Source organism: Euprymna scolopes, chromosome 9 (assembly GCF_053919585.1).
Source record: "Euprymna scolopes isolate OS-2025 chromosome 9, ASM5391958v1, whole genome shotgun sequence".
NCBI classification, from domain to species: Eukaryota; Metazoa; Mollusca; class Cephalopoda; order Sepiida; family Sepiolidae; genus Euprymna; species Euprymna scolopes.
In genome coordinates this window covers 166,286,845-166,306,226 of record NC_136490.1, presented here as the reverse complement: position 1 = coordinate 166,306,226, position 19,382 = coordinate 166,286,845, and the positions used below count along the sequence as shown (strand labels likewise).

General features: G+C 32.3%; 1 protein-coding gene across 1 annotated transcript in view; it reads right to left on the bottom strand.

Annotated features, from left to right (window-relative positions):
- The window catches only part of LOC145284968 (uncharacterized), a 421,732-nt gene that overhangs the window by 99,239 nt on the left and 303,111 nt on the right, over window positions 1-19,382 (bottom strand). The window contains exons 21-22 of the mRNA XM_080134072.1: window positions 9,281-9,414; window positions 3,887-4,015 (exon numbers count right to left, since the gene is read on the bottom strand). Coding sequence (XP_079990198.1) covers window positions 3,887-4,015; window positions 9,281-9,414 — 263 coding nt within the window. The remainder of the gene's footprint in view (window positions 1-3,886; window positions 4,016-9,280; window positions 9,415-19,382) is intronic.

Genomic DNA, 19,382 nt, shown 5'->3' with positions numbered 1-19,382 from the left:
TTGTTCTCCATTCTAAGCAAGTCACAATCGATATTTGATTTAAAATCTGAGCAAACAATTTATATTAAGTCTTTGAGACATTATCTTTGTAAGAACCAAGAAAATATTTTAGGGTCTATTGTAGTTTTTATTTAATTCTTTCGGCAGTTTTTATTTTTCAACGGCTTTTTTCTGTGTTCCCTGGTATATTTCCATTTCATATTACTTTTTAATTACACCTGTTGAGCGAGGTACGAAACCGGTCAGCTTGTTGCTTTTTAAAACCCTTATTTTAGCTATTAACATTTAGCTATTATAAAATTCTCCACTCTCAAAAAGATATTCAAATAGATATTCTCTCTCTCATTCTCCATATATATATATATATATATATATATATATATATATATATATATATATATATATATATATATATATATATATATATATATACGGAGAACGAGAGAGAGAGAGAAGGGAATGAAAAAGCAGGGAGGAGTTTTATTATAGGTTTATATATATATATATTTTATTATAGGTTTATATATATATATATATATATATATATACTTTTATTACAAGTTTACATATATATTCAATTTTATTATAGATACATATGCATATATATATATATATATAAACAGAGATAGAGAGAGAGAAAGAAAAAGATATATGTTTGCATAATACGTGTTCATATATATGTACCTTTATATATTAAATTTTATACATATATATTAATTTCAGTATGAGTTTACATATGTATAGAGGGAGAATTTAATTGTTGCATCTATGTAATATATATATATATATATATATATATATATACTACTGTTTGAATATATGGATAAGGTATATACTGTTTGAATATATGGATAAGGTACAGTTTTAGTCATTTAGAACTGCTTTAAAGCTTCATCGCTCACGCTTTTGTCGACCAAATTCCAAATAATTTTCACCTTCTCAGCAATATTGTGAAAAAATGTTCAATTTTCGTTAAGAAAAACAAAAGTTATGATGAATTTTCTGGTGTTCTTAAACCGTAAGAAAATATAAGGAGGTGGGCGACGTTTTTTTATGATTGGTTTCTATAACAACTACGTTGCTTTGTTACATGATAAGGGCTGTCCCCTTTTCATGTAAGTATAAAAATAGAGAGATTAGTTAAAATGAAAATGAAATAGCAATTCGAACCTCGTAATTTAGGTTTAGAAATAGATTACGTGTGAGAATTTAAAAATGTAAAACAAAAACTTGTTTAGAATAGAGATAAAATATTTCAAGAAAAGAATGTGAACTGTCAAGTTTGTTATGAAATTTTAAATTGAAAGAATGCAGCTTATAAGATAATGTTTTTAACATATTGGAAAAATAGGTTACTGAGTATAGGTTAAAATTCCTTTTGTAGAAATAGGAAAAGTTTTGGACACGTATGTCCAGAACACGTGAAAGAAGGCACATGTTTTAACATGTGCATGACGGAAAATAGAAAGTTCTAGGGATAGAAAAAATAATGAGAGTAAAAGAAGACAGTCGGTGAGACAGTCAGTGGAGAAACTCAGAGAGGGTCTGGGAAGCGTCTAGGAAGCGAGACGATCACTTGGAAACTAAAATGTAAGCTTTGAATTCTTGTTGATGGAAACCACGGCCGGTCGTGAAGAAATAAATTCATCATGTGTTTTGTGATAAAGCTCACCTTTGTGTTGGTGATTCTTACAAAAAGGTAAAGTGAAAATTGTATTATATAACTGTGTTATAAAATGTCATTAAATACACGTCTCGACATCTCATGTCTACACAATGTCTGAACAGTGAACACTATCTCATCATTCTAAGAGCTTTCTCCTTCCTCAACACGTCTAAGTAATGAACATTTAATATATAGGAATCGTTATAAACGAACAATCTCTCTAAGTCTCTTACAATAAAATGAACAATCTCTCTCTCTCTCTCTCTCTGAGTCTTTCAACATTCCTCTTAAACACTCTCTCTAAGATACAACATCTCTTTATCTCTAAGACTCTCTCAATGAAACTCCTATATATAACAGCTTCAGCGACTACTGTTGCTATTAATTCACTAGCAATTTTAATGAAAGAATGAAAGGAAGATAATTAGGAGGATTTTATTGAAAACAGACGAGTGCCGTGCATTGTTATTACATATGTGTTTATGGGGGCAAAAAATAAGACTGAAATTAAACAAAGAACTACTGAATCTATTAGAAGCCTTGAAAATTCATGGATTACAATAGAAAAAATGCGAACATGAAAAGTAATATTGTAAAGTTTAAACATGGAAAATTAGATTTCTAGTTGTTAAAATTGGGAAAGAAAAAGATAAAATATTCTAGTAAAAAATACAATAAATTTATAACTTAAAATATTGCAGCATTCAGAATCTTTTTTTAATTTAATTTATAACATTATATAATCAATCCTTAATGCTGCAATATTTTAAGTTATGCATTTATTATATATTTTTATAAGAATATCTTTTCCTTTCCGATGTTAATCGTGACACCGTGTACTGACGATTCCTGAAAAGATGAACACTAGTGTATATATATACAGTTATCATATATCCATATACAGATATAATTTCATTGTAAGTTTACATATACAGAAAGAGAGAGAGAGAGAGAGAGAGAGAGAGAGTATTTCCTTATTACTTCTCATCGTATAAATAAAAACTTGCGGGATCTGTGGAAATTCCACGCTTCTTCTTTCATATATAATACATTTCTGCTGGATTCTGTGGACGTTCAGCATAAATGGAGATACCATGGTATTATTCTAGCCTTTTTGATAAAACTGTAAAGGTATTTATCTAAGCTAGTGCACTACGTGTAAATTACACGAAACATGAATTTATTTTTCCTATCTTATAATGTTATCGTGACACGCAAAATAATACACACGCCATCGTATACAAATATATTAGTATATTACAATGTACTTAATATAAAGTAGTGATTTCAAAAATAAAAAAAAATGCTATAATCGAAACCGACTGAAACTGGATACAACATGCAAAATAAAAGCCATTCATGGCACTGACATATTGATGACCACTATAATCACAGTTCAATAGCAGTACACGAATTTATTGTTCGACATTATCTTACATAAATCCAGAGATAACGCTATGAGATGTTATGGTTTCGTGAGAAACGTCTATGACTGACAATATGATTATCAAAGTATCCCTGCATATCAACAAAACAAATGCCGTATCACAGTCATGGACGAAAGTTATAAATCAAAGACTGAAGTATTTTTAATTAACATCGTTTTATTGCAGCAAACAAATATTTATTGTTTAAAGATTCACCGTATACAACTGTTTTGTTGGACAGGTGGAAGTAACCCCAAATTTGGAAGAGATATATTTATTTACAAACTATCAAACATAACTTTAGGTTTAAAATCCTTGTTAACCCTTTATGACCTGAACTATGATGTAAATGATCAAAATGTGTATTGTTAATTTTAGTTAGCTCACAGCGTAATGATACTGCAATAGTATTTGAATTGAAAAATGTGAAGTTCAATAGTTAAACTGCCACTGAAAATTTTACAGTTTATAAACTTACCTTTATTAGTATTCATAATGCATACAAAATGTATATCTTTGGCAATAAACGAAATCCTCCACTCTCTGAGGTAGCTGGCAGTATTCTGAATGTAAGCAATGGACAGTTGCAAACTAGACGGATCTGATATCTATCAAGGTACTGACCTAATACGCTTGCATCAATTCCAACTTATTTACGACTGAACGCATTAGTTCAAGCAGGTCATAAAGGGTTAACACTAATATATTTCAGTTCAAAATTGTTTTGCATTTCTGGATAAACAAAATATGTTGTATATGTTTTTACATGGGAAAGCGAATGATGTTAACTTACGGCATTTGTTGCAGTAGCGAGGGCAATGTTCGACGACCCAAAATTCCAAATCCTTTGCATGGCATATATTCGCCCCTAACTCTGCACAAGGTCGCTTGTCAACACACGGTGGATCTGTTACATGATTGGCTAAAAGAAAGCATTTAAAACATTTATTAATTGCTAAATTCTATTTTACGAAATAAAAACATTAAAATTGTTCGGAAGGGTTGAAGATATTGTTAAACACAAATAAGTTTATCTGAAGTCGTGTGATGCAAAACATATTTCTAACATATTTCTATATAAGTTTGTGTGGATCTCTTTTTTTCAATCTCTGTTTTCCTCTCCCCCCCCCCATCACCATTCTTTTCCGCTCAACCCATACCTTTAGAATTATATTTATGTGTAATATGTAAAGATTGTATACATGATTTAGTCAAAACTAGGCAAATTATATATCTATAAAAGTGAACGTGTCTGTGTATCTGTATGTCTGTGTGTCTGTGTGTGTCGGTGTGCATTTTCCTACGCAATAACTCTGTCAATTTTTAGTCTACAGACTCGAAATTTGATATACAGGTATTGAGATTTGGGAAAATATTTGTTCTCCGTTTTCGGCCAGAAATGTTATTGTTAAGGGGTCAAAGTTTAACGATTTGACCTTTGAGAACTCTATCAAACTCCTCCGACAATTTTGGGTCTAAACACTTGAAATTTTAGATATAGGTTCTTTGGACATGGATCTAACTTAATAACTTGATTTGAACCCAAAACAATAAATGTTAAGGGGTCATAATAGAGGTCAAAGTTTTTAAAAAATTGACCTCTGCGGTCTCTACCAAATTACTTAGACAAGTTCTGGTCTAAACATTTGAAATTTGACATAAAGGATATTTAGATATAGGACAAGCTTTTGAATCGGTTTGGGTCGAAATTTTTTAATATAAATGTATGTATGTATGTATGTTTGTATGCCTGCCTAAAACTTTCGATAATTGCGACAGATTTTACCAAGATCAGTATCATTTTTAAGTTCGACCTTTTCAGACGACAAATATCGTAAAATTGGCTAAAAACGTCAATATCTCCACCTTCAACTGGGCAGTTTTTCTACAGGGGGGGTCGCTTTTTTGGCCGATATTTTTGAAAGTCTCTCCTTTTGATTGTCTAGCCTTAATTCAAACCTACGTCACTTCCGGTTTGGCGGTGGTCGTAACAGAAAAAACGTCAAGTTTTTATCCCGTTCTTTTCCTACTTCGCGGTATGGGTTCGAGCCTGCCTTCCTACTACCACTTTTTTTTTTTTGCTCAACATACAAATCCAAAATGGGGAAAATCTTTTAAATAGGGTTTCGGACAGAAATTCGGCTGTCAAGGGGTCAAAGTTCAACGATTTGACCTTTCAAAACTCTACCAAACTCCTTCGCCAATTGTGGATCCAAAGAACCTATATCTAAAATTTCAAGTGTTTAGACCCAAAATTGTCGGAGGAGTTTAGTAGAGTTCTCAAAGGTCATAACGTTGAACTTTGACCCCTTAACAGCAACATTTCTGGCCGAAAACGGATAACAAAGACTTCCACAAATCTCAGTACCCTGTATATCAAATTTCGAGTCTATAGATTGAAAATCGACAGAGTTATTGCGTAGGAAAATGTACACAGACACACAGATACACACACAGACAGACAGACACGTTCACTTTGATAGATTATAGGTGATTTGCCTAGTTTTGACTAAATTAGGTATACAAGAAAGTTCTTGCGATTTTTAACGTTTTAATTCAGATGAACCTATCACGGCTCAAACAAAAAATTCTTCACAAAAATAACCGTCAGAACTAACACACTTTTGCCAACACAAACAACTGTATTTATGTCAATAACGTAAAAATCTTGCAGTCTGAGGGCGTTTTTGGTATCGCTTGTATTTTTGAAGTAATTCTTGCGCTGAAAGTTGTCGAGATGATTGAAAAAGTGATACTCCGTAGGGGAAAGATCTGGAGAATATGGCGTTCAATTTCTGCCTCTCTAGGTTAGCAATGTGAAGTAAGGTGTTGTCGTGGATGACAATTAGTTTGTTTTTTTCTGTTGACTAATGATGGGTGTGGTTTTGTCGAAGTTTCTGATGCATTTCATCTATTTGTAAATAGTACTTCTCAGTTGTAATTGTTTGGCCTGAATTCAAAAAACTGTAATGGTGAGATCGGTTGCAGACAAGCAAAGTTGAATGAATCTTTTTTGCGCAACTTTGGCTTCGAGAGGTCTCATTCAGCTTCGTCGGCGTCTAATAACTGCACTAAATGTTGCAGTTTTAAAGAACCAACTTTTCTTCACAAGTCACAACCCGGTCGAAAAACGGGTCGTTCTGGTTAAGTAAAAAAAAGGGAGTTGACTCTACAAAACGGCGTTTATTTTGATTCTCATTCAATCGTGAGATATTCATTCAGGTTTTTCTGCCTTTCCAGCCTCTCTCAAGTGGTTCGAAATCGTCGTATACATCACATCTCATTGAGAAGCAACTTCTCGAAGAGTTGTGTGTGAATCGGCTTCGAAAAAATCCTATAATTAATCGTTGTCCACATCCGATGGACGACAACTATGCTCATTATCTTCAAGACTCTCGTAACCGTCTCGAAATGACTTAACCATTGTGCTGTGCGTCCAGTAGTGAACGCTTTGTTGATATTGCGAGCTATTTTAACAGCTTTTCGGTCTGGGTTTAAGTGAAGTGAAAAAATGTGCAAATTTGCTTTTTTTGCCATTTTGTATTTAAAGTCTACGAAGAAGACTTAATTGTAATAAAACGATTGTAATTTTAACGATTAGACAGAACGAAAAAAATTCAAGTATTATAACGAAAACTTTTTTCAACAAAAAATCATTTAAAATCAAAATTTAAAAAATCAGCAAAAACCGAATGCGTATGTATAATAAGAATACATTTTACAAAAAAATTATATGTATTAGAAAAAAATGTCCCAAAGGTGTAATATATTGAAATCTATTAGTCAGTGGCAATATACATATATCAATAAAAACTAAGCCAGGTAATTTGACTCGACTATTAAGCAACTCGATTAACATTTCTGTAATCGAGCATTCTCATATATATTTTTTACAAAAACCAAAACAACAAGGAAAAAGATTACATCATATTTGCATTTTTTCGAATGTTACAATTTTTTCGACATCAACTAGAAAATTTTTAATTTCATATTGTTAAAAAATTTCCAAAGTTGCCATCTAATCACACTTATTGAATGAAATACAACGTTAATGCGTATCTGAACATGTTTCCCCCTGGTATTAACGGTACCCCGCAGTGTGATCCATCTCATCGTGTTTTGATAAATCCTCTTCCGGTATTTATGAAATTTTGGGGGCCGCTTTTTCTGTATTTCTGTTTAAAATTACAGTAAATATTGATTGTTAAACACGAAATATCTTGAAATCGGACATGATTCTGATTTAATACTTTAGTTTATTCATTTAATTTATTATTTTTTGCGTTTTTTTTTTGTTTCTCAACTTCAAATAATTTGGGTGGATTTCGCATTTAATCTTCGTTTTAAACTCTTCCATAAAATCGTATCGTGGTTTTCAGTCGTTACAAATGCATCACTATCCAACATGGTCGAGGTAACTATTAACTCGAAAACAATCACAGTCATCGCACACGATGTCGACAAAACATTGTTGAAGTATAATTTGCTAGTTGACATTTGCATCGAATATTTGAGCGTCACAAATATAGATAAATAAATGCTTTAAACTCGGTTTAAACCTGCGTCCATTTATTTGGCGCTTGATCCTGCGACATGTGTCGTCAATAAGTGTATCTCAATGCTTAAATAATGTCTATCAATACCAGTTGTGTTTACAAAGCTTTAATTTATCCTAATAGCAATTGATGAGGGTTAATAATTAGAGGTAAATAATTCATAACATGTTATAAATAGAAAGATATATGTTAGTGGGGACAAAACCTTAACAATGTTTCATTGTACAAGATAGAACGATAAAACTGTTACCATAGACGTGATTCCATTTAAACCGGGTTTCTTTTTCTTTTTTTTTTCTTTTTTTTTTCTTCGCAAACCAGGTACTAGTTGGCCAGTTGTGTACAAATCCCAAAAGCGATAGGAGACGCCTATCATGCCTGGAAGTGACACAACGAGCGAGATGAAATATATATGCCGCTGTGCAACTCATGCTCTCTACCGGTCAAAGTTATGACAACAGGACCATTTCCAGCACCCTCAAAACGCGTCATTTATTTATCACGAATATCAGGCGCATGCTTATGGTGATGAAAACAAAGTTTCCAGCTATGGTTATGGTATTTGGTGTGGTTTCAAGTGAGGGCCACATCATGCCATCTTACATCTTCGAAATTGGCTTGAAAGTCAACACCAAAGTGTACTTGGGTGTGCTGAAGAGTGTGGGGATCCCCTGCTGCAATCAGCTGGCCGCTGGGAGATGCTGGGTGTGGAAGCAGGACTCAGCGCCCGCCTACAAGTCAAAAGAGAACAACGCCTGGCTTCAGAAGGAGTTCTACGACTTTGCACACTTCTCTTACTACGCCCTCTCCTTCCCCGACCTTAATCCGCTGGACTACTTTGTTTGGTCATACAGAGAGAACATCACCAGTCTGACCTCACACAACATTAAAGCTTGATTGACGCCATCTGCCGAGTATTCAATTAGTATTCGCCGAGCTCCCGTCGGCACTTGTGGAAAACTTATGCTCCCAGTTATGGATCTGTATCGAGGCTGTGATTGAGGCTGAAGGCAACTACATTTAATAGATGTACGCTCTATAACATAATCACGTTACTCGAATTGATTTTTTCAATAAAAGCTTGAGAATAAAGCTGTAGTGTTTTGTTTTCTTTAGAGGGGCAACTTTATCGTTCCACCCTGTAAATGAAACCATTCAAATAATATATATATAAAATATCATTGTTTCTCTGTCAGGCATGGTAGGCTATTTTACCAGTAATTCTAAAAGAGGGATTACATTTGTAATTTTCAGTAATTGATCTACCACACAAATATTAAATTAGGTTCGAGCCCAGCTTAAAGCAGTTATTACTCAATTTATACTGAAAATAAGTAATATAGAGAAACACTTAAGTGGCCATGTTTATATATTGTATGTATATTATTCAGTTGTCACATATTTAACCGAACATAATTGCAAATAAGAATTGTAAATGTATCATATGTGTAGCGTCCCAACAGATACTACATGTTTTCCCTTGTCAATCTTTATTAACATGTAGTTCGGTTTTAAAACCTTGATTTGATTTTCATTTCACTCATTTCAACTAAATGTCAACATTTCAAATAAAGATCATATTTCTTTTCTCTCATGATGAATGTAAAAATTATGAAAATAGAAATACACACCTTTGCCGACGACCTTTCCGTGACCTTTGAATTTTCCAAAATCGATAGTGAATTCGCATTTGACTTCCTCGCAACACTGACCAGCCTTTTTCACTAAGTGACAGCTTGGTGGTAGGTATTGATAACTAGGACATCTATCGAATGCAAACATATAATAATAGATTTAGAAGTATTCATTTGTAAAACATTGTAGATCAGGTTTAAATGCACAACTTTACTCACACACAGACACACACACAGACGCACACAAACACAAACACACACACACAGACACACACACAGACGCACACAAACACAAACACAAACACACACACACACACACACACACACACACACATGGTAAATATTTATTTAAAACATACTCGGGTTTTATGTATTAATCGTAATAGATTTTTAAAAAATCTCATGAATAAAGTTTTTTATAAAAAAAAATATATAATTTTGTAAAACGTCCAAGCTCACTGCATGCCTTTTTATTAGGTTCCAGAGCATATATAGTGTAATGTAATAATTCTCCAAGTTCCAAATATCAAGATTTCTAAGTTGGTCATTTGTTCCTTTTCAAAAGGTATCAACTGCAATATTGTATCGTATGGCGATGGACATGTTTGCAAAATTATGTTATTGCTCCATATTAAATTATAGAAAACTAAAACAATGCTCGCTTTGCAATGCTGAGAAGTACTATATTCCACGGTTCATACATGATGCAGAAAAGGCTGTTTAAATGTGCGAAGCGAATGTCTAAAATATTGTATACACAGAGGAAGAGACCTGCAAATGAAACAAACAGTAAATTTTATAAGACATGTGCACGTTCGAAAGGGATATTTCTGTTTAAAGCACAACTGAACCATGATACGTAACCTTTGCATTTTTAAATCTAATTCAAGTTAAAGTAATGAAGCAAAAGTAAAAATTAAATTTAATTCATGCTAAAATAATAAAGCTAAAATTAAAAAAAAACGACTACCGGTTCTTAATAGTACAATATAGAGTGCAATGTATTGTAGACATTTTTTCATTACATTTTCAGCCGAACAATGCACATTGCTACTTTGTTGCAGGGGGCTACTATCAGAAACATAGGCATCAAGGGTACTGCGTAGGGAGTTGGGAAGCAAGATGTCGGATCACGTTGCACTTGAACTACTGCATATCAGTACAGTTGGGGAATCACCTGTTTCTTACAAAGCCGACCTTCTAACCTAATTTTCTTAACCCACTTTACAAATAACATTTTCTATTGTCCGTTTTTAAATTCCTTATTTTAATTTTCATTTTTATAACAGAAACAAATTTCATCATTACATTCGTTTTTCAATAAACAGATATCTAACTATTTTGTGTGAGCTAAACAATGGCAATTTCACATTCCTTATTTTCAATAACATTCTGTATTTATTTTAACTTATGATTGGAATTCTCAATTCCAAATCTAGCTTCGCAAGTTCGAATCCTTGATTATCCTATTTCATATTTACTCACTTACAAGAACAGGCTAAAGATTAGTTTTACTATTAGAATACTTATTAATGGGGCATGTATTACTATCGGATAGGTATTTTAGAACTTAATTCCTGAAGCGTTATCTTGTATTGAAGCCACGCATAATCTCAGAAAATTATGGTTTGTTGGTAAACGTATGTTAATCTATGGTAAATTAGTATTATGGTTAAGATATGTTTAAAAACTTACATTTTTAATAAATTATCCGACTTCTAATTGGATCCTGTGAATTAATAAATAACTCATAAATGAATATCAATAATTTATAAAACTAGCCCTTTATCGTTAGGAATACTTATTAGGTTTTTGGTATCTTATAACTTCAATTAATTTTTTTTTAATTCCGGACTTACAGGATTATCTCTCTTCTACTTCTAAATTATCAGATAATCGTATATCTTAACAGAAGAATGAAAATAAAAAAGATAAAATAAAAAAAGATAAAAATAAAAAAGATTGAGATCTTTAATTTTTTTTTACAAGGTGGTCACCACTTATCAAGGCCCGGAAGCCACTCAGGGATAAGGGTTATTGTAAGTACAGTACGTTAGTGTGGATACTTTAGAGTGTCTACTTAAAGGTGCGGTTTATCAGGAATTTGTTTACGTTGGACTTGAACACATCCAATTTGCAGTCAGGAGGGAAGCAGCCAGACGGAACAGAGTTCCACAGGCGTGCAGTTCTAAGAAAGAAGCTTTGTTCATGGAATCTACGTTTTGATTTAGGCATAGATAAAGAATGGGGAAAGTTTTTGACAGTGGATTCAGCTAGACGGGTGTTTTTTGTAAAAGATTGGTGAGGAGGGACTAGAGATTGCAGTTCAGACGTGCACCTGCCATGGAAATAACGACTGGCTTGCAACGTCTCTTCTATGAGAGAGAGGTTGCTAGGAAGAGAAAGGGGTATCCCCCACTAAGCCACGAAGTCTATTTTGTACTCTGGCAAGGCAGGATAAGCTGTTTTTAACAGCTCCTGCCCAGATATGGCAGCAGTATTCATTCCTCGGACGTACTTGGCTTTTATATAGATAGTGAATTGCATCAGTAGTGAGATATCTTCTGGAGCGGTAGAAGGATCCCACCATCTTTCCAGCGACCTTGGCAACAGACTTGATGTACGTGTTCCATTTCAGATCAGGAGTAAAGGTCAAACCCAGAAGCTTGTCAAAACATGGGGCTTCTCCTAGACGAGAGCCATCGATTTCAATTGATGCCAGATGGGGATCAGAGCGTTGATGATGTAAAGATAGGAGTTTGGTTTTGGATGCATTAAAGGTAACCAGCCACGTCTGCCCCCACTGAACCACTCGTTCGAGACCAGAGGAGAGATAATCAGAGAGAGAGCATTTACAGCCTTTGATGTGTTGCCGTAGATGGTCTTGTCATCAGCATAGATGTCAACGTATGATTTAAGTATGTGTTTAGGGAGGTCATTGATGTAGATCAGGAAGAGAGTTGGGCCCAGGATGGACCCTTGAGGGATTCCAGCATTACTACTGTGGGTCTCTGATTTTTGTCCATCAACCACTACTCTTATGAGCATATCAGAGAGAAATGATTTAATTATAGAGAGAATAAATCCAGTTATACAGTAGCTGGAGATCTTGTGAAGTAGGCCTTCATGACATACCTTGTCGGTCAAGAGCAATTGCCCTGGAAAGGAAGCCTTTGTCAAGAGATTTACTAATCCTATGAGATATAACCGTTAGCACATCTACGGTGGATATTGCAGAGCGGAAACATATTGCATGTCACTAAGAAGGTTATTTCTGCTGAGGTGGTTGACTATTTCTCTATTTAATATGGATTAATATGGTGCTAGAAAACTACTTACGCCTGACAGTATCTTATACCTCTATAAGGCAACCATTCGCCCATGTATGGAGTACTGTTGTCACATCTGTGCTGGTGCATCTGCTGCTTGTCTCTCGCTCCTGGACAGGGCTCAAAAGAGAGTCGCCAACCTGATAGGTCCTGAACTGTCATCTAGGCTTCAGCCTCTGTCCCATCGACGAGATGTTGCATCCCTCTGCCTGTTCTACAAATACTTTAATGGTGAATGCTCTGACGAACTGCAAACACTTGTACCTCCCCGACGTAACTACCCCCGACAAACCCGACAAGCTACTAAGTCTCATCCCTTTACAGTAGAGATCCCTAGGTGCAAGAAAGCCTTTTACTCCAATAGTTTCTTCCCCAGAACTGCGTGTCTTTGGAAATGCCTTCCGGGATTCTGCTTTCCCAACTGCAATGATATGCAGAAGTTCAAGTGTAATGTTAACAAACATCTTTCTACTCATCTCCCTTCATAATGACCCCGCTAATTAAGTCCCTAATAGTAGCCCCCTGCTTCAAAGTTGCACTGTGCCTTGTTTGGGGTTAAAATTGAAAAAAAAAAAAAAACATTCCAGCAACTTACTCATGACACACAGGAGACTTATTGGTCTGTACTGAGAGGGAGATGACTTATCACCTGAGTTCTTAAATACAGGGCATACTGATGAGGTTTTTCAGGGTGTTGGAAAGCACTTCTCCTTAAGACAACGTTTAAACAGTTTCGTAAGTATGGGAGCAAGTTCTGGTTGAAACTTTTTTAACACAATAATTGGGATGCCGTCAAGGCCAGTAGCTTTACTGGAATCAAGGTTATTGATTAGCTTGGCGACCTCATACACATATATTTGTATGTTACCTAGCGTGTTCTGTGTTTTAGGAGAAAATATGGGGAGTCGATGACCTTCGTTGCATAGGGTAGTATTAGCTGCAAAGTTCTTTGCAAATAGTTTGGCCTTGTCTGAAGCTGACGAGATGACCTCTGGTCCGTTGATAATGGTTGGGATAGAACGCATACTTCTGTTCAGGATCCTATTTGTTATTTGCCAAAACTGGTGGGAACCAAGCCGCTGATCAGCTACTTTGGATTTAACAGACTAGGCATATAGCTCTCTTGCATTTTTTCTTAATCTTTTCCAGTAGTTGCTGGCGTTTATGAAAGCAGCTTTAGTCTCAGTGCATCTATTACGTTGGTAGCTATCGAAAAAGTGATTTCTGTGTGCGATGGCAGCAGCACATTCTGGGGAGAACCATGGCTGGCTGGTAGGTTTTTGTTGGAATTTTGTAGATGGTATGAATCGGTCTATGCATACAAGTAACCATTCGGTCAGGTCTGATACTATAGAGGACACATCATTTTTAAACATGGAATGCAGAGGTAGATCAGATATAAATGTACGGAAGCTATCCCAGTCAGTCATGGAGTATCGGTATACTGTATGGTGGGGGGTACGTCTGGGGATTTACTACATTTCATTTTTATCTTAACTGATACGACGGAATGGTCGGAGAATCCTAGACGAGAAAGAATGAACATAGCTCAGGGGAAGTTGAGAGAAAAAGGTCTAGGAGGCTTGCATATTGACTTGTAGTATCGGGCACACGGGTGGGCTCGCGAACAATCTGAGTGAGGTCATAAGCAATGGCAAAATCATGATAGAACCTCCCCTCATCGTCCGTCTTATTTGAGTCGGTCAGCCATTTCACGTTATGGACATTGAAGTCACCACAGATGTGGATGTAAGCCCAGGGGTGTGCAGACAGGATGTGGTCTATTTTCTCAGATATGCTCTTAAAGATAGTAACTCCGCTGTTGTGGGGCCGATAGATGGAAAATATAAATGCAGTGGTGTAAGCAAGTGCAACCCGAAAGCACATATAAGGTAAATTAGGATGTTCTCTAGAGATATCTCTGCCACATGGGATTTGTGGAACGGGTAGGCATACTTGGTTAGAGCAGTACAGAGAGGGAAAGTAAGAGAGAAAAAGACAGGAATTTTTTTTTGTAGCACATTAACAGGTAAAGCCGTAACAATTACCCACTTGTATGGCATCGAGAGGCCCCACCAGAGGCTACTGCATGGTCCAGAATCAATTCACCAAATGGCAATACAGCAGTCCTAGTACTTTGCGCCTGATGATAGGACAGCCTCCTTAGTGGTTAACCCAAGGTTCGGGTCCCTGACTATCAGGCGGATAACGTCAGCCCAGGCAAAACGTTTACCTCCAGCCCCCTTACTAGTGACATGGCCACAAGGATTGACATAGAGACAGAAAAATTTTCGTCATCTCAGACTACTGTTCACCAAGTACTACCAACCTTTAAAGCAGCTTTTTCTTCACCCTTTGTCAGAAAAATCAGAAAAAAATTGCATGATGACTGAGGGACAAAAAGGAGAAGCGAGAGTTACTGGAGCTGCCGATAACACATCCGCTCTATTATCTACTCTCCTTTAAAAAAAACATATATATATAGGGGGGGGTTATAAGGGGCTTAATAATATCTACTTAGTATAAGTCCGATGCTCAATTCACAATTCAGAATGCTTTTGAAGATAATCTCCCCCTCCCATATTAATGAGCGGAGGTTTTGGCATTATATATCTCGAGTTTGAAATCTTCGAGTTTCACCTTATAATTAAAATCCAATAATTAACTTTTATCAATTTGTGAAGTCGGCTTTATATTAAATTTCATTTGAGTTTAGATAATTTTTCAAGATTTTAATTTGGGAGGTTCTCGTTTTAAAAAAGTTTAATTAAATACAGCAATATAGAAATCTAATTTAAGAAATCGATAAGTGGTATTACTAAAACATAGTTAATGGCATAGGTAATTAGTGATAACATCGTTCGATATATAGTTTGAGATTCGTTTTTTAATAAAGGTACGAAAATAGATATATAAATCTTTAAAAAAAATACTTTGAAAAGATGCGACAGAGGTAAAGTGTTCTCGCTTGTTTTTTTTTTTCATTATAAAGGAATTTTTTTTTCCTTAAAGTTTTATTGCTAAAGTTTTTTTTATTTAATAAGTCTGATGAAAGGCTGTTCTTGTAAATATTTTCAAACGACATTTAAACTTGTCCAAATGGTGTAGAAACAATTGTAACTAACAATGAAATACACTTATTGTTGGTATCAACTCATTTTTTGTTTTGAAGTCTTGGTTTTTATCAAAACAGTGTATATATGTATATATATATATATATATATACTCTTAGAAATTGTCTTTTTTGTGTCTATATTGATATTCATACTAAACCCCCTCTTTTCTATTTATTTAAAAAGAAAATACAATTTTCTTTTATGTGGGTTGTGGAAATGCATTCACTAGCAAAAGATCTAGCTAATTTGCATATTCTTTTAAACATTCATTTAAATTAATTCCCTATTAATTTTTTCAATTTTCTTATGGGATTATCATCTAGAGTTAATTATTACGTGTAATTATATTCATGCAGATATTCTACATGATTTATACTTGCATAATATTTGCGTAAAATCTTTACAGTTAACAAAAAATTGTTTCCGTATATATTTATGTATACGTATGTATTTTTATTTAATCTATTAGTCTATCTATCTATATATCTATAAAAGTAAACGTGTCTGTATATCTGTCTGTGTGTCTGTCTGTGTACATTTCACTACGCAATAACTCTGTCACCTTTTAGTCTACAGACTCGAGATTTTATATACAGGGTACTGAGATTAGGAAAAGTCTATGTGATTGGTTTTCGACCAGAAATCTGGCTGTTAAGGGGTCAACACAAAAAAATCATTTCTCCTTTACACATTTCCAGCACTTCTCACTGGTTGCTAGCTCTCTGCTCGCCTATTCGAGAATAGGCACATTATTGAATTAATAAATACGCTAGATGTTTAAATAACAGGGACGCTTTATTTGTTTTAGGTCTTAGCTATGATAATAGTTAAAATATAAAACAAACCAATTGTTTCTTTTATGTTACATTTTCGTTTCTCAACTATATTTCTACAATTCTTCTACTAGTTTTATTGATAATTATTGTTTTCTAAATAAAAAAACATTAACCTTTATAATCGAGGTGTTGCATAACAGCGAGTGAACGACAGATTTTGTAAACAAAGACAAATACACAGAGTAAGAAAGACAGATGTTTAAAAACATGTTCGTTCTATTTATGCGCTACATTAGTTAACTCCTAAAACAACCCATTTGTTCTTGTTTTTTTTTTGTTGTTTTATTTTTTTCCTTTTCCCGACTATATTGCTTGAATTTGTCTACTGTTGTGCGTTAAAAGCACAGTTTTCTGCAAAATAAAATAAAAACGTAAGCACAATATTCGACGTTTGCCATAACAACGAGCGAACGACAGATTCTGTAAACAAACGCAAACGGAGATATACAGATACATAGACAGAGTAAGATAGGGAGATAGACTGAATCCTAGATAGAAAGAGATAGAGAGAGACAGAAAAAGACAGAGAAAGACACAAACCAACGGAGAGAAAGAGAGAGAAAGAGAGAGAGAGGGAGAGAGAGAAACAGAAAATTTTCTTTACTTTGAAACAATACGCATAGAAGTATATTTTTAAACATTATGGACCTTTCTTTTACTTACAGGCAATACGGGCAGAACTTTTTTTTTTATAGTTATATACATTGAACTTTTAATATTTTTAAACAGAAAATACAGTGTGACCCCAAAAAACAGAGGGCATTCAATTGTTTTTCTGGGCATTTTACAGTCAACGGAGAAAAAAAGGCAAAAAACACTAGTGTTTTGATGTGATGTTTTGAATATAATAAACTAGTTATGACCAAAGTTTCATTTCATTCGGACAAAATACTAAAAAACGGGGCCTAATTAGAGTTGGGCCCGTTTTTTCCGTCACTCTGTAGTATGCTGACACCAAATACCGCATTATAATTGTCCGTAAATAGGTAGTGTTTCGATTATTAATCAATATAATTTGGGGGTGAGGACAACATTATTATTTTAATGACTATTTTTTACAAAAATGACCGGAAGGAGGTAATATACATGCATATGCACAAAATTACTCCATAGAAAATACAGTTGATAAATTATATTTTTTAAAAATTATTTTGGTTTAACTACGATATTTGCTATATATTTGCGTTTTAAACCACAAAAGTATTTTATAGAAAATACAATATTTTATAGAAAATATAATATTTTATAGAAAATACAATATTTTATAGAAAATATAATATTTTATAGAAAATACAATATTTTATAGAAAATACAATATTTTATAGAAAATATAATATTTTATAGAAAATATAATAGTTTATAGGAAATATAATATTTTATAGAAAATACAATATTTTATAGAAAATATAATATTTTATAGAAAATACAATATTTTATAGAAAATATAATATTTTATAGAAAATATAATATTTTATAGAAAATATAATATTTTATCGAAAATACAATATTTTATAGAAAATATAATATTTTATAGAAAATACAATATTTTATAGAAAATATAATATTTTATAGAAAATACAATATTTTATAGAAAATACAATATTTTATAGAAAATATAATATTTTATAGAAAATATAATATTTTATAGAATATGCATTTTATAGAAAATACAATATTTTATAGAAAATACAATATTTTATAGAAAATATAATATTTTATAGAAAATATAATATTTTATAGAAAATACAATATTTTATAGAAAATACAATATTTTATAGAAAATACAATATTTTATAGAAAATATAATATTTTATAGAAAATACAATATTTTATAGAAAATACAATATTTTATAGAAAATACAATATTTTATAGAAAATATAATATTTTATAGAAAATATAATATTTTATAGAAAATACAATATTTTATAGAAAATACAATATTTTATAGAAAATACAATATTTTATAGAAAATATAATATTTTATAGAAAATACAATATTTTATAGAAAATATAATATTTTATAGAAAATATAATATTTTATAGAAAATATAATATTTTATAGAAAATACAATATTTTATAGAAAATATAATATTTTATAGAAAATACAATATTTTATAGAAAATACAATATTTTATAGAAAATACAATATTTTATAGAAAATACAATATTTTATAGAAAATATAATATTTTATAGAAAATATAATATTTTATAGAAAATACAATATTTTATAGAAAATATAATATTTTATAGAAAATATTATATTTTATAGAAAATACAATATTTTATAGAAAATACAATATTTTATAGAAAATACAATATTTTATAGAAAATACAATATTTTATAGAAAATACAATATTTTATAGAAAATATAATATTTTATAGAAAATACAATATTTTATAGAAAATATAATATTTTATAGAAAATATAATATTTTCTAGAAAATACAGGATTTTATAGAAAATATAATATTTTATAGAAAATATAATATTTTATAGAAAATACAATATTTTATAGAAAATATAATATTTTATAGAAAATATAATATTTTATAGAAAATACAATATTTTATAGAAAATACAATATTTTATAGAAAATACAATATTTTATAGAAAATACAATATTTTATAGAAAATACAATATTTTATAGAAAATATAATATTTTATAGAAAATATAATATTTCATAGAAAATACAATATTTTATAGAAAATATAATATTTTATAGAATATACATTTTATAGAAAATACAATATTTTATAGAAAATACAATATTTTATAGAAAATATAATATTTTATAGAAAATATAATATTTTAT